Here is a 17,023-nt window from a genome sequence, read left to right as displayed (position 1 = left end):
GTCGTTTCATAATTAGGCAACAATTTCTTATGTAAATAAATAAATCCCACCCTCCCAACATTTATGGTGAAAGCCAACAGTGCCATACTGAGCATTAAATATGGAATGAAATAAATCTAAAAATGAGCAAATTTCAAAATCTGTCATGTTTTCTTTTCTCTGTTTTAATTATTTTAAATTAAAATAAATAATATTTTTTTTTATAAGCAAAATTATATTAAAGCCCATCAATGAAGAAACAAAATGTAGCTTCCAGCATCTAATAACTCCTACAGGAAAACCCAAACTTTGGTTACGATATATTTAATGCATCAACGCATCAAATATTAGGTTACCACTTCTCTACCAGACCAATAAATCATGAAGTGTAGTAATAGTAAGTCAGCACTGCCAACAATGAGCCCCAATGAATGTCCTGCACCAACACATCAAATCAAAATAAATAATAATAATAATAGTAAAAATTAAAATGTGCATAATTTGTGAGACTTATTTAGTGAGTTTTCAAAAAAACTATGCCACTAAGAAAGGAAGTTACTTAAATTGTATAAATAAAGTGTCATCATGACATCCATAACAAATAATAAACAATCATTTAAATAACTTATAGTGATTTCACCTATAAAGTTACTCTTGTATGTCCCAAAATTTAAAAAGAAAGAAAGCAAACGTGACAATTATTTTGTTTGTTATCTTTATATAAACACAAAAGTTGAATGCTACTCAGTACGAAAACGCGGTACAAGTTCTTTAGGAAAACAAGTATCGATATTTTACTATTGAATAATATAAAATTAGAAAATGAAAAAAAAGGTTTGACAGAAAACAAAGATGGGGTCTGCTATGTGCAATTTTAATCATCAATTCATACTAATAAGCATTTCTCAAGCGTATAGAAAAATGTTGATTTGCTCTGAAAGAGAAAAGTTTCAATGGTTGAGATTTAATTGAAATTTATTATGTAATTTTTTAAATTTAATCTGAAGGCTTAGATGATTATTTTCCTTAATTGCTCTCAGTTCCCCCCTTTTTTTCTTTACAAATGAATTCAAATAGGCATTTGGAGTTCAACAGTTGAGAGACCTCAGATTCAATAAGCACATAGTTCTTAAGTGAAAGGACAGTAACTTAAGGCAAGGATTAATTTCATCATGCATTTTTTTTCATGCTATGTGCTGTTATAAGCTGTTTTGTCGATAAACAGGCTTGTGTGAATGGCGTGGAATCAAGAACAAGAGTATGCTATGCAAGACAAGGATTGTGGATGAGAAAAGCATATATCAACTAAGATCAGTGAGAACACCATGCTCCAGAAGGTAACATCATCTGACTTCAACTAATTTGTCCATTTAACTCCGCATGTATTTTGTGTATTTACGAAGCAATGAGCATCAAATCAAATTTTTTTAAATCACTATAACATTGGCACAAAATATTCATCAACTTTGATAATGATTGATTTCATTCTCTTTTTAAGTTTATACTTTAGTATTGAATATCATTCTCTTGCAGACTATTATGAATTGTGAACGTGAAGGCATGTAACCAAAGCAACAGTGAGTAAAAAGGCTAATGAGACTAGCTAGAAAGTACCACCTTAAAGCCACTTAAGCTAGGCATTCTTGCAGATATATGTTCATGTAATTCTTCTAGACAAATGTAACAATCTTCCATGTGCATGTAGCACAGAAGGTTTCCTTGAGGACCATGGTGTGGCACTAAGGAAGATGAAATGTAGTAATGAACCATTCACTACATCTAATTTCATGCGTGTCCAATATGTGAACTAGCATTACCTTCGTTGTACTATTTTAGTTTTCACAAAGCTTGTATCACCACTTGACAAAAACAATGATCTGAAATAAAGTAAAAGATAAAATGTTGTTTCATCGATTGAACTCGTATAAGCACAATAATGTTTAATGAGAAGGGAAGAGACAGAAAGCAAAACGTAATCATTTGGATTACAGTCCATGGTTCAAACTTCAGAGTTCCAGAGACAGGAACCTGAATCTACTTGCAAAAAATAATTAAATGAAAACTGAATAAGCTCAGCCAATGTTTTACAAGAATGAATATTATAATTTATGGCAATAAACTGGTTTTGTGCTATTTTGGAGCTAGCTTTTTCTGGCAATGTCTTTTCCTTTTTCAGACCAACGATGCATGTGCAATATAGGAGCAGAAAAAAATTATTGAAAGAATGATGATACTAGAACGTTCTATCACTTAAATACCAAATTATGGCAGGTTTTGTCACAAGGGTAAGGACAGCCAATAGCCTGGACACTAACTCGGCCAAAATACCAGTTCCCAACCGACTCCGCGATCCCCTGCTTGTATGTTTAGACAATCATTAGAAGAGTGAGAAGGAACCTTACAACTACAAGCAAAATACAAACAAAACAAAATGAAAAAGAAATATAAACCTTAAACAATGATTTTTGTCCCTTCATTTCGTGGGATTGGTTTGAAGAAGGAAACATTTCGTCAACCCTTATAAATAGTTAAGCTTTCATGTAGTAACACATAACTCTTGAGATTTTACTCCTCTAAAATGAGGCAATGCTTTAGAAGGTAAAGTGCAGATTAATGATAATGAATTAGCTAATCAGTGGTTGAAATTGCGTTAAAGTATATGCACGTGTGTAACATATTATGGAGAAGCTAAAAATCTACTCCATTGATTTCCAATTAACACTTCCACAGCTATAACTTCACATTTCCCTCACTTTAAACATGTCGATCAAATCCCAAGTTCTTAACTGTTGCTCCAATAAACCAACTCAAGTGTAAGTCTTCCTCAAAATTAATAAAAGAAACATTATTTACAATGATTTGGTTAGAAAAGACGTACCCTATTTCCAATACGAGGGGAATCATGAGCAAACCATGTATCCTGTCTTTCTGATTGGCAATGGGCGAAACATGAATTTATGAATAACCCATTTTTATAAGACCGTGAGAAGGCTCTTGTAGATCTAAGCATCTGATTTCGAAAACCTGATTTATTCAAAGTTGATGATATTGCCACCAATTAGTAACCATATTGAGAACAATTGACATCATGAAAATGCTACTCCAGAGGCAGAAAAATTCAAAAAGGGTAAAAACTACAGACAACTCTTGAAACTTCTAATTAATTACCTTGAAGATACTGTATCTGTGGTGCACTGCAACGTGCATAATTTTTTCTGCATTCATACCAGTTCCAATGGTAGTCAGCAGATGGTGGAGCAAGACTGGCTTGAATCTGAAAAAAGTGGAAGCAATCATTTATATTAGTCCTTCAAGCCAGCAATGTGATGCGTGTTCATCACATATAACAAGAAGGGTCAACAACATGAGACATGAAATTTCATGCTCTAAAGTCATCCACAAACAGACTCTACAAGTGATAAGAAGCTAGCTGATGATTATTGACTTAAAGGAACAATAGCATAGTAAAAAGACATAAGACGATGATTATTGACTTGTCGTAAATTCTTATTTGACATTTTGATTTCAGTTAGGAAATCAATAGTAGGTGAAATTAGAATTTACTTCCATTCATGTGCTCTCCCTAAACCAGGTGAAATTAGAATTTAGCAGGACTCATTGATTTCAAAAAGATTACTATTTTCATCTTCATAATGAACAAACTGTAAGGGGAATGGTGGAAGGAATTTACCTGCCAAGTATCATAAGCTGCATTGAGAAGAAATAATGGTGTCCTGACACCGGCAATTAAGTGCTGAGGAAAATAGCACTGAGAATAGAATACCGAAAAAGTAAAAAGAAAAAATCATGAGATGCCGCAGCATTGAAAAACATAATTATAATAACAATACTAGTATCTACATATTATGCCCATTTTCACAAATATATCTCCTCCGAAGCAACAAAATTATAATTTGATTGTACTAGTTGTATAATTTTACAATCTTGAATGACAGTAATAGTAGTTACCAAAATTGGATTGAGGCGACTGGTACAACTCCTTGGAAGACTCCTTTGCACTCCCTGCCACAAAAAGATGCATCTATTAATTTGAGTTGTTGTTGTTAAGGCATCAAAGATGTTTTCCAACATACAAGTAACTTGTGACAGCCTCTTAACTGCCATTATAATTTGTGATTATTTGTGGTTCAAGCCTGAGGCAAATGATTGCTTGAGCCCAGTTCACAACATTTTTACAATATCTATTACGAAATAGAAATAGATGACAGCAACAAAAAATATTCAAATGAGAAAAGACCTGTAAGGTGACCACACTTCCAAACAAATTCCTTAAGCTGCGACGACCAGATACATCAACGCTGCAATAATACAATTCTAGACGATTATTTTGTATCTAAAACTATATGAACTAATCAGAACCAAGATTTATGAACAGATCCAATAAATAATAGATTAGAATTGAAAGTTCATGGGACGATGTTTACGAATCAAGGAATAATCCAGCATCACTTAAGCATTTTACTCTTGTGGTTCTAGTAAACAATTCCCGAAATTCATCACAATGTATAATAGTAGCTAAACCTCCAGCAGAACATCCAGATAGAAGAGCCTGAAAAAGAAAAACAGAGATGATATCAAAAAGAAATCAGGAAGCAATTTTTCCCCCCTGAAATTATCAGAGGTCAGAGGGAAACCTGTTTGGCATAGCGCATCCCTTTTGACATTAAATCTTCCATAGCAGCTTGCCAAATGCGTTGCCCTCTGAAATATAACCCTGCTCCCTGTGGAGCAACGATGACTTCAGTATTAGTTCGACCACATTCACCATCAACCCAAATAAAGAGTGCTAAATAGACAAGAGTTTTAGATAAACACTAGAAACGAATTAGTAGTCCTGATTTGATAAAATTCAGATTCACATCAAATAGATTGATACAAGTGTTGAAATAAAGGAACAACTTGAATACATATAAAGACAGTTTAAAATCATGAGGGAAAAAAGAAACGAATAGTACACCATAAGGGATAACTAGAAAAAATAAATATCATATGGTAAGAGAATAAGAAAATGAAATGACAGCTTTAGCTTCAATCAATCACAACTTGAATTATTATTTTTTAGTTAAGATGAGTAACATGCAAATTTTACGAATTCTACAGAGCAGAATGTATGGCTTCTGCAGGAAGTTAATGGTGAAAAAGAGCTTGCATCCCCTCTTACCGCATTTTGACTGTCCCCACTAAATGATGCACCGTCGCAATAACGGATTTTTATTCTATTCCAATTGAAAAAATCTGAAAATATAATCATCCAAAAGAAAGATGAAGTTAATTTTCATTTAAATGAAGAGTAATAAGCATAAACAGGTGGACACGCATGTCTTATGTATATGTGTATAATTGAAAAGAGAAATAGCAATGCTGTTGATTTGAGAGTTATAACCTGGATTTTCCTCAGCTTTGTTGCTCAATATCCCAATAAATGGTATTTGTTTTTCCATAAAAAATGATGAACCATGACGTGTTTTCTTACTATAAAGACAATTTTTTATAGTTCCACACCAGCCTCCTCCCTGTAACCAAAAGGTTTAGTGAAATTATTATGGCTAAACAAATCTGCAGGATGTTGAAACAAAGTCAGAATTTCAATGCCCAAGGCTATATTCTCTGCTTTTTCACTTTTTGAAAGTGTTTCAGATATATCATGCCCATCCAGTCAATATGGGAATGTTATATACCTTTTAATTTCCCCATATTTATACCAAATTTTACTGCTCAGGCCCAATGTTGAAAATAAACCAAAATTTGCAGCAGCACAGTAAATGCTAAGGCTACCATTATGCGTTACCAAATTTTCATTTCCTACAGCAAGGAGCAGTTCCTCCTTATAAGATTATCAAAGTTGCAGGATATAACTAAGGAAAGAGCACGAGAAAGAAGCTAATAGAGATACGGAAAACATGGTATCAGCAGCAAAATCTCTCAAGACTGGCCATGATATTAGCCACTAGGTCTCACACTGACATCATCTTATGTGCCACCAACACTGAGCCCCATAGAAGTTCACTAATATGAATGATTATAATTGATTGTCATCACAGCATAATGCTAAATCCTGCAACTCCACGTGCTATATGGAAGAACCTTACAGATTTTCTAATAGGTTTTAGCCTTGTAGGTTAGAAGGAGTATTGGTTGAAATTTCTAATTCCAACTCCAAATTATGTTAGGATTAGCACATAATCATATCTAATACATCACCAAGGACATTATCCAACAAGATTTAGAAAGGTAATCTGTATTGCTTATGAATTGATAGCCAGGTGGGTTGTCAATTGGTGCATAATTTACTTGCATGAAAGGGTATAGGAAGGATAAAAAAATAAGTTGCATGTCATAAAACCAAACAACACTGAGTATCTTGGCATCTCTATACACTGTCTCTCTAAATACGTTGTATATTTTAGGCTTAATTACTAATTTGGTCCCTAAATTTCCAAACGCTCCAATAAGGTCCTCTAATTTTTAAAAATGCTTCAATCAGGTTCTATCCATTAAATTATGACGTTTTTCACTTACGAATAGTGACGGTTTTCAACAACGGTGTCAGTTTCAATTTGAAGCATTTTTAAAAATTAGAAGACTGTAATTTAAGTATTTAATGGAAAGGACCAAATTGAGCCATTTTAAATAATTTAAGGACCAAATTAGTAACTAAGCCTATATTTGAACATAACCTTTATTGGTTAAGAAAGAAGGAGAAGATTGGATGCAACTTGAACTACAAAGAGTAATGTATGCTTAGGTGTCAATTTCGGATTGCATTATCATAGCCATTCTAGCCAATCTGTGCGTCACACTCATCACAGTAACTTTGTCAGAAAACAAAAAACTGAAAAGGATGATTGTTGTAGTTATTAACAAGAAAACAACCATCGTGTCCCATCATTGGTGAACTTAATTCAAACTTCAGGAGTCTCACATACCTCCAATTGTATGAGCCAACTGTTTGATCCTGAACCATATCCACGGTGGAAATGGTACCCCGGTAAAGATCCATCCAGGCAAACTGTACAAAAGAACAAAAATCAAGCTATGTAATAATGAGCAATTATCTGATAACTTTGTGTTTTGCAGCTGTCATCGGCATAATGATCCTAAATTCTAAAAGGGCCCACCTCAAAAGTAATGTCAACCATGTAAACTAGACAAGTTTGATTAGATATCATATTATCCTTATCTCCAGATCTCAATCAAAGCCAGTAAAAGTAACTAATAGTCGTGTTTTAGAAACAAATGACACGTTTCTTCATCATTCTCAATGGTTAGCTCATGGAGAAGCAGAGTAGGCACAATGTAGTAAATTGGTATACACAAGTATGATTTGAAAGCAGACACCAAATGAACAAAACAATTATTTCTAGCAAATCATTTATTTGATCAAGCAAATCAGTAAAGTGGCATTAAAATCAGAGTAAATGACTTGAACAAACTCCATTTGCAAGGTGAAATTAATGCAAAGAAATTAGGCAGATGTGCAGAAGGAATGAATACCAGCTCCTTTAGCAGCAGCGCCATTAATAAGAGTAAAACCAACCATCAAAGGTCTGTAGAAACCTCTTCCACTGACATATTGCATGTCAAGGTCTGTCACATTAGCATCCTCAAAGCCTTCCACCCATTTCACAATCACCAACCCCACAAACAAAAACATCCTCAGCAGCTTCATGCTTCTTTGGCACATTGCCACCAGAAACACACAATGGCAGCAAAAAGGGTTGCAGAATCTTTAACTTAAAGCATGAAAAGGAAGAGTTCAAGAGAGTGAAGTTGGAGGGAAAGAAGAGATTGGAGAGCAAGTATATTCCTTTGGGGGGCCAAAAAAAGCAAACTTTTTCTCTGACAAACTCGAATCACAGAATGGCAATGACAAGAAAAATAGGCAAGTTTTCTACTTAGGTAATAAATTACCACTGAATGCAGCAATAATAGCTGTGACAAAACACAGAAGGGCTTTAAGGGAAGAGAAAATACATAGAAAGGATGGACACTTTTTTGAAGACCAACAAAAAATAAATGCAAATGATAAACAGCAAAGTCCAAGCAGGAATGAAATGTATTTAGAGAGTAAATAATTGCATCACATGAAAAGGATGGATAATGAATGAGTGGGGGAACTAAACTTGTAGCTTAGAATGGCAATTGCAAGTTAAGTAATGTGGGGAAAATGGCACCGACATGAAACATGAGAGGAGGAAGCTGGGCAGAGCTGTACCTCACTCCCATCACTCTCACACTGTTCAAACTCTGGGCCCTCTCTGCCTCTCATGAGTTGTGCAAAATCCAACTCCAGAATCACAGCTTATCAAAATTAAATTATTCTATCTTTCTACTTCTATATCACTTTTCTCCATTTTCTTTGTATTTTTGTAGTATGACCACACACCTTTATGCAACTGTACTGTGTATACGTGATACTTAAATCAGAGGATAGAAATTGAAGATAATTATTTTGAGTTAAATTACAATGTAAAACGTGAGAATCTAAAAAAAGATACAAAATTTTTATTTAATATTATTTCTCTCTTTAAAAACAAACACATCATCAAACTCAACTGAAGTATAGAACTTAACTGAGGATTTTTAGTTAGGTAGTTCTTTTTAACTATTTTTTTTTCTCTCATTCGAGATTTTATTTAAAAGATTCATGTGTATACTATTTGAAGTTTCGAACTAATCACATGTTGTGTTTTTTTTCTCTCTTCATTATTACATCACTTATGCTATCAAACATTTTTTTTTTATTTTCTTATCTCTCTTTGTACCCAATGTTTACATTTATCCTTCGACACGTGACCTCGTAATGTAGCCATCACCTTGTTTTGTTCCTTTTATTTTGGTGTGGTACCATATAATATTTTTTGGTGTTTAGGACCACAGCTCTCCAGGACATTTAATAATAATGGTATTTTTCAAATATTCAACACGTTAGGATTTCATCAGGAACTCAAATTTAAGATGTCTATGATTAAATCAAAATATCATCTTCAATGCATAAAATATTTTTGGTTTCGGAAGTGAGCGAATTATTTAAAGGGAAAAAAAGTATGAGTTGTTTAGTCGTGTATCTTGGTGGATATTTACAAATTACAATAATCTTTATTTTATAAAATTAATTTTGACATAAGATATCATAAGTTTTCACTTTAATCTTTCAAAGTGAATAGGTGAATCCGTCTTAATCGCATATGTATTATTGCATTTATATAGGTTTGGTATAATGGTATCCAATATCATACAAAGGCACGTACGTCTCCCACCCAGTCACATAACAAAAATAGAAACTAGATGGGAACAACTCACTTCAACCAAGCTTCAGTTTAACACAGGGAGTGACCTCGTGAATACATTCTAAAATTTTTAGGGTTATTTTGCTTTATTCCTAATCAATAAATTTATTAAATAATGTGGTACTAATTTTATGGTTGTAAAAAAGTAGTAGAATGGAAAAACATTCTTAAGGGGTCCTTTTGTTTAAGTTTTTTTTCTTCTGAGTATCCATTTGTTTAAGTTTGTTTTAAAAAAATTATCAAAGTAATTTTTTTTGTTTGTGGTATGTCTGCTTAAACTATTTTCTTTTAAAATAACTAGTGTTTTTTTAAGAAGCAATTTTTATTTGTTTTTTTAAAAAATATTTTTTTCTTTCTAAAATTACTTTTTTTTTTAAGTTTAAATAAAAAAAGCCCATTACCGTAGAAGGATGAGACACTGATTTTATAAATTTATTTATATACAGATTACTATGAATATAAGAGAGAGAAATAAAAAATAAGAATAGATGTAGATAATTCATCAAACATATATATAAGCATCCATTAATATTTCAGAAACAAGGCAGAAAGCATGAGTTCTGATTATTGGGACAGAATGTCTTCATTCTTCACTGTCAATTATCCCTTTCTTCGTCAAGCCTTGTTGCTCCTTCATTTTTAACCCAACGAATAAACCGAACCATACTCTTACTGTGATTGTGACCTCGTAACGAATTTACCATAATACAACTCTGCTTCGGTGACTAATGTCCACTTCATCTACTTTACAGGTTTCAATCTTTGTAATCATGATATCAATTTTTAATAAACATATTCATTTTTTGAATATTAAATAATATTATATATTTTTATGTCATAAATATTTTAGTATTAAATGAAACAAAGCTTATTTTAACTTTTTTGTCTACGTTTTTTTATAATAAAAGATCAAATTTGAGAAGAAAAAAACCAATTTAACCAAATATTTTCCTATTATTTCCGAGGAAAAGCCAAGGTGAAGCAGTACTAGTACCAAGGGGGGTTCTTTAAAAACATTAAATAAAAATGTGGCATGCTTTCGAAAAAATTATTAACAACTTTTTTGTTTTGTATTTTTTGATTTAATATTTGAAATTTATTAATTAATCAAATAAGTTACTTTTTTATGGTAAAGATTTTTTTTGGTGAAGAAATATGTTAATTTAGATGAAGCTTTAATAAGTCTATACTTCATACTTAAACTTTAAAGTTGAGAAGACAATATTCAGTCGTTGTTTATCTCCATGCATCATTTTTCTGATAAAAAAAAGGTAAGGAACTGTGTCTCTACGTATATGGTTTTCTTTTTACTGGATCTATACGTATGTTATTATGTTAGCCTTTTCAACAACCCAGGTAAATAATGGGACAAAATATAAATAGGGTAATAAACTTGTTATTGCAAAAAAAAAAAACTAATCTTTTTTTTTAGGATAAAAACCTAACCTTAATAAAAACGAGTAAATACGAAAACTTACATTTTATTAAATGCAAAGATTCTATTACATTCTATTCGATTATTAAAAGCAATCAATTATTTTCATATGTTATAAAAAAAAGATTTTAAAAAATCACAAAAACTTTTTCTTAAAAAAACTTTCCGGTAAGCTTTAATTTGAAGTCATGTGAATAGCATTAGCCAGACCTCCTTAGAATTAATTAATGAATCAATCGGCGATGAATGCGGTAGGAGGAATACATAATAAATAAAAGGGGCCCACATATTTTCCTCGTCTGCATTACAAAGCCCAAAAAGAAAATGAAGGTAGGTCCACTAGAAAGCCCGTAATAATTTTAAAAACTATATTTGTACAATTTTTTTATGAGAGAGAGAAAATAAGACAAATTAGTAATATTTATATCACAATAAAAATAAAAATATAATATATGAATCATATATCTACAATAATTCCAATATATAACATCCTTTATCATACCACTTAATTGTGTTATATTTTATTTTGCCAAGTTGTCATCATCATATCTAAAGTATAGAACACTGTCAAGAGATCCAATCTAGTTCTCTCCTGAATTCATTTGTGATCTGAATGTGGAATAACCTGAATTATCATTTTTGTATTACAAAATACATAATGGTTGACAAGAATATTTCCAAAGATACACTCAGGAATCACATCAAAATACAATAATAAAGACAGTGGGTATAAATTATTATATAGTATATACTATACCGTCTTGATAAATCTTTACGTGACACATTATTAACTCTTTATAACAAACTAATAAAAATATAATTTCATGTCATGTGTAGATTAATTGAAAAGTGAAATAATGTAATCGGAGAAAACATTATTTTAGATCATACAATAATTTCTCGTGAAACTGAGTTTTCTCATTTATTTTTCTTCATTCAGGGGAATGTTTTGAACCGTGGACACAAAGCTAGTAGAGTAGACGTTTTCATCATTACGAGGAGGTGGATCTTTGAGCAACATTCCCGTATCAAATGGTACAACACTTTGGTATTTGTACCATTTTGCACACATCAGATAAATGACAAAGTTAATTATGCTGAGTATAGCCAAAAACCAGTAGAATAATTCAACATGGTTTCGGTTCAAGTCACGTCCCTCTAGCCACCCTTTCTTGCTCTTGGCAATCTTACCAGTCACCAAGTTGATGAGCTCAACAAAAGCTGTGCTCAAGTAGTAACCAATGGACAAGGAAAGAAAGGAAAAGGAAGTGGAAAGTGAACGCATGCCTTGAGGAGCTTCTTTGTAGAAAAACTCCAGCAACCCCACCAATGTGAACATGTCAGCTATCCCAAAGATTGCATAGTGGAAAGAGAGCCAAAAGAGGCTGATACGGTGCTGATTATGATCATTGAATTCGTGCTTTCTTTTCACCTCTATCGCCCCTGCTATGACCATTGAGATTGCTGACAAAACAAGGCCAACCCCAACTCTTTGTAGTTCTGTTATTCCATTGGGGTGGCCGGTGATTCTCCGGACAAGTGGTACGAAAGCAAATTCGTAAACCGGTATCAAAAGGGTCATGAATACTAATGGAATTATGGGAATGGAAGCTGCTGGTATGTTCAGTTTGCCAATGTATGTGTTCATTAAGGTTCCTTGTTGGATGGAGAAGGTTTGCAATTGGGCTAAAGATGTATTCATGATGATGGTACTTAGAAGAATAGGCATCATCCTTGTGAGAATCTTCACTTCCTCCACTTGTGTCACTGTGCAGACTTTCCATCTCCTTGCCTCAATTCCTTCAGGTAGAACAGCAGCTTTGTCTAGAACCCTATCCGTGCACAAAATTACAAGTATGAAATATGCGTTTCTCTTGCATATGTATGCTAGAAAATGCCTCCTAATATTCAGTAAGAATGTATTTCAAGTAATTCATTGTCTAAAAAATTTAATTTAGGATTTGAATTTGACAATTATCACCCTACCAAAAAAGTTTTACACTATTAAAACAAAAAACAAAGTTGGAACATAGCACTTTCTCATACAGTGGTAGTGAAAAGATGTAAACTATCTAAGTCATAGTAAGTGACTTGAAAAGCCAAATAGCAAATATATATGTGTGTGTGTGTTATTGACACCTGAAAACAGATAACTTCAAAAGGCACTAAAAAGAAACCATTTAGAGGAGGGATAGTAGAAAGTCCAACCTGAATTGGTTAGTGTGAGGGATGAGTTTTTTCTTTAAATTAGATTCATGACTTTGTATTTCATACAACTCATCAGAATCCAAGGGTACTTTCACCCTCCAATTCTTTACTGTGACCACCAGCACCTGCAAGAACAATCTCAAATGAATCTAGTATAAACTTGAATAGCAATCAAACATGGAGGGGAAAGGTAGAGACCTGTAAAACACTTAACAATGGACTCTCTCCCGGCACCCTGGCACGATAGAATCTCTTTCCCAAGGCAATGAAAATGAGACCAGTAGCAGAACATGACATAGATATGATAAAACCTTTGTACCATTGGGATTCCGTGCTCACATAAACTACAAAGGTGACTCCTAAGCTGGCCCCAATTGTAATGCTAAACAAAAACCAATTGAAGAAACTGGCTAGTTGTACACCTTCTTTTGGTTTGTTTTCATCAAATTGATCAGCTCCGAGAGCAGGTACACAGCCTCTGATTCCACCACCACCAAGTGCTAGCAAGTATATTGAAGCGTACAACAGCAAAGCTTTAGTGCCATGCACACATGTTGATTTTAAACATGGATCAGGCTGAAGTGTTTTGTCGTGGGATTGAATCACAAGTAGGGAGTATCCCTGCAATTCGAAAATATCAAGATTAAGACAATGAGGAAAAATTACTTCCACTTGTGTGTGTGTGGGTGTCTGTTTAACTGTTTAAGCATTAGCACCTATGAAGTAGGGATACTTTAATTTGCTTTACGTATTTGTATCTGTATTCAATATCAATACTCTTGGATACCAATAAAACATTTAAGCCTTCAAAAAAGTTAAGAAAATTTAATATAGCTACACGAGACATAGAAGCATGTATAATGTAAAAACATAAAAGCATCATCCCTTAATGAACCAAAATTGAAAATTGTCCTCTTTATCAATGATCTCAAGAAAGGAATAAGATTCATATTATTCCTTTTTTTTCTTACTTTTGTTTTTAGTAATGTCCAAAAAGCATGTTCTTAATTTGGATATGCAGAACTGCAATTAATTTATTTATCATGTTTTATGAATTTTTATACATTTCTATATACGTATCTTACATGTATCATATTATTGACAGATTAGATACATATCGTATCTGATACACGTATTGCATCTTTGCATTGTAAATCAGAAAGCAGCAGTGATTATTACTTGCATTCTAGTTATTTCAATTAGAACAGACTTAAAGTTTTGGCCCTTCAATTAACATTAAGCAGCTCGGTTGTTTGTACTTTACCAACAACTGGATTATGCCAAAGAGGATGCAAGTGTTGAGGCGATTCATATAAGTATCGGAGATGAACCCTCCAACGATCGTCAGCAAGAAAGTAGTACCCAACCAGTTTGTTGTGGTGGTTGCAGAACCAGAGTAGTCAAAATGCATGACGTTCATGAAATATAAAACCAAGCTTACCATGTTGGCCACAAAGCCAATGTTATCCAGCAACATCATTGCTGCAGTAAAAACCAATGAATTTGCCTTCGTCAAACAGATAATTCAACTTTATTGAAAAATAAATCAAATAAAAAAATAAATTGTGAATGAGAGGAACTTATATAGTTTACCCACCAAAGATGAAATATGTGGCTCTATATCCTCCTTGTCTCGGAATCTTCACTGCTTGGAACTCAGTATCTCCCGCGTTAGCCTCAGCTTTCAAATCCTACATTGTAAAAAGACACATTTAAGCAAATGAATGAGCCATTTCTAGCTGTTTTGTAAACAATGGGAAAGCAGGATCATTTTTGAACTATTTGCATGCCCCAAAGATAAACAGATAATAATATAAAATTAATCAAACTATGAACCCTTTTATGAATAAAGTCTAACACTGAAATTTTGCAAACAATGTACAGATAGTTTACCATGGCTGAGCAATGCAACAACAGCTAGAAAACAGCAAGCTCTTGGAGAGGAGTAGTAAGGAGAGTTAATTTTGGTTGCAGTGCAATCCGTGTGAAAAGATATACTTTATAGTGATCACCGAGTTGCTTTCATGACAAGGATGACACGGAAAGCATGCTAATAAATCATATCATGCATTGTAAGAAGGGACGTCTCCGTTGGCTCATAGTTGGCAACTGGGTAAGCTAAACCGGCCTCAAAAAATAATAAATCTATAGTAAAAAACTCACCATAATTATGAGAAAGATATGGGGGTGGCTAACTAGAGACGACAAAAACGTTCTATTGACTTTGTTGGTAAAGACAAGCATAGAAGGGAAATCCTCAAAGTAATCAATTATCAAGTCTGTTTCCACTAAGAAAATTGTGAGGTTTGACTGAAAATATCGTCCGTCCATGAACTGCACCAAAGTCTAGATGCTTTAATGTTGACAAAACAAACCAAAAGTGATCCAATAACATCGTTACTATCCGAGGCTCCCATCTTTATTGAGGAACAGTGGATCTTTTAATCTCTTCTCCCAACTTTCAGTATCACCTATTTCTTTTTCTTATTTTTCTTTTCATGTTTCACCCCTTCAATTATTAAAATAATAAGGCAAAAAATTTCACGTCATCTTTTTTTTTTTTTGTTCTGAGTCATAAATCTCGGGTGTCCTCCCGAATTCATTAGGTTTCAAGACATATTTCACATTATAAACATGGCTGCTAATTATATCTTGAAGTCACTTCCTAACTTCCTAAAGCATTGTGTGTGTATGAGTATAACATTTATTATTTGTTATAGGCGAATGTCTCTTTGCATTATTGACTTGAAAATGAAAACCAATGCCATTAGAGCTTTCTTAACTCTAGGGGCATATGATTCTTCTTCCTTATCTTCCTGATGACATAATAATAAAGTGTTTTCTCAACCACACAAATTCCCCAAACGGAAAAGTACTAACTAGTTACCTCTAAATGGAAAATCAATCACGCTAATTTGAGTTGGTCAAGTGATATATCCACGCAAAAAAGAAAAGAGGGGAAATAGCATCGGGATTATTAATTTTAGCTAACTAAAATGAATAAAGTACCACAAAAGGCATTCCACAACTCGAACTAAATTGAACTCTTTAAGTTCAAGCAACATACAAGTTAAAATACTAATCACTGAACTCTCGGAACCCTAACCCTTTAAACATAGCATCATACCCGTTTTATAATGTATATATTAAAATCCGTTAAATGTATGATGTACCACTATGAGCTAAGCATGAACATCCAGTTAGATACGCTTTAACAACCTTGCACTTGATGCCATGCTAAAATTAACTTGGAATTAAAGGTTGAATGCTTCACATAATGGTGTCAAACTGTCAATCATGCTATATTGGCAACCTTCGCGCCATGATTGGGCCAATGGCAGCAGGACGCTAACCCGTACCCTTTTGCTTCATTTCGCATGTCTTATGTCGTCTTCTTCCTGGTCATAACTCATTGGGTACGACATATTGTCATGCTAAAAAATTATATTTTTTCCTAATTTTTTTTTTCTTACAGTTTTCTATAGTAATCCTTTAATATTTTACTATGGTATATACTTTATTTCATAATCCTCCTTGAACCCACCTAAACTTGAATTTCAAGATATGCAACGGAAGTGTCCACCATGAAAACTTTCAACAAGGGTCTACCCGAATGATTATTCTCAAACATGGTAATGAATACGAATGAACGTGTCATGGCTCTGATTGCCGACAGTGCTAGTTTTTTTTTTTCTATCAATAATATTAGTTGTTAATATTGTTAGTGTTGATATCAATGTAGACATAGTTTGAATCTAAAGTGGAATTGGCACCAGACAGATCAAAACCAACTGACAGCAGGGCGGAGAATTCATTACATGTAATTGTATTGAAAAGGATTCATCCAAACCTCAACCAGATTACACCCCCTATATTATTATAGTAAAAGTCTGGAAATAATCAACTTCATGTATTGACCGTCGTGAGTTATTTTACTAGCTAGCATCATCAAAGACCAGAAAGCATCGGTTGGTCGGATAAAAAAAAAATCATTTGGAATTATAAATATTTCTATATCACAAAATTCTTTGCAGCAGGAAGGGGGAGGACTACAATATGCCCCCATATGCTTTCACAGTTTCACTACGTT

The 17,023-nt window shown here is 33.3% G+C and overlaps 2 protein-coding genes across 4 annotated transcripts; both read right to left on the bottom strand.

Moving 5' to 3' along the window:
- Positions 1 to 12: 12 nt before the first annotated feature.
- On the bottom strand, positions 13 to 8,308 carry LOC100817557 (pectin acetylesterase 10). 3 transcript variants are annotated; one of them, XR_417546.4, is made up of 14 exons: positions 7,495 to 8,308; positions 6,927 to 7,009; positions 5,384 to 5,513; positions 5,162 to 5,235; positions 4,635 to 4,721; positions 4,425 to 4,549; positions 4,238 to 4,298; positions 3,949 to 4,002; positions 3,671 to 3,748; positions 3,148 to 3,253; positions 2,858 to 3,003; positions 2,238 to 2,333; positions 1,597 to 1,856; positions 13 to 415 (listed from the first exon to the last, which is right to left on the bottom strand). XR_417546.4 is itself a non-coding variant. In XM_006593923.4 (14 exons), exons 1-13 carry the CDS (start codon positions 7,682 to 7,684, stop codon positions 1,833 to 1,835), a joined length of 1,254 nt encoding a protein of 417 aa, XP_006593986.1. In that variant the 5' UTR covers positions 7,685 to 8,308; the 3' UTR covers positions 13 to 415; positions 1,797 to 1,832. The 3 variants fall into 3 exon arrangements, 2 of the variants coding, with proteins under 2 accessions (XP_006593986.1, XP_006593985.1); XM_006593923.4 differs by having other exon boundaries at positions 1,797 to 1,856; XM_006593922.4 differs by lacking the exon at positions 1,597 to 1,856.
- Positions 8,309 to 11,534: 3,226 nt separating this feature from the next.
- LOC100817025 (protein NRT1/ PTR FAMILY 4.5) lies at positions 11,535 to 16,774 on the bottom strand. Its single transcript, XM_003542347.5, has 6 exons — positions 14,827 to 16,774; positions 14,531 to 14,624; positions 14,198 to 14,415; positions 13,132 to 13,554; positions 12,934 to 13,058; positions 11,535 to 12,557 (listed from the first exon to the last, which is right to left on the bottom strand). The coding sequence occupies exons 1-6, from the start codon at positions 14,827 to 14,829 to the stop codon at positions 11,648 to 11,650; spliced, it is 1,773 nt and encodes a 590-aa protein (XP_003542395.1). The 5' UTR covers positions 14,830 to 16,774; the 3' UTR covers positions 11,535 to 11,647.
- Between the last annotated feature and the right edge of the window lie 249 nt (positions 16,775 to 17,023).

The sequence above is a fragment of the Glycine max genome, chromosome 13 (genome assembly GCF_000004515.6).
Source record: "Glycine max cultivar Williams 82 chromosome 13, Glycine_max_v4.0, whole genome shotgun sequence".
In the NCBI taxonomy this organism is placed as follows: domain Eukaryota; kingdom Viridiplantae; phylum Streptophyta; class Magnoliopsida; order Fabales; family Fabaceae; genus Glycine; species Glycine max.
This window is presented reverse-complemented; position numbering and strand designations above follow the sequence as displayed.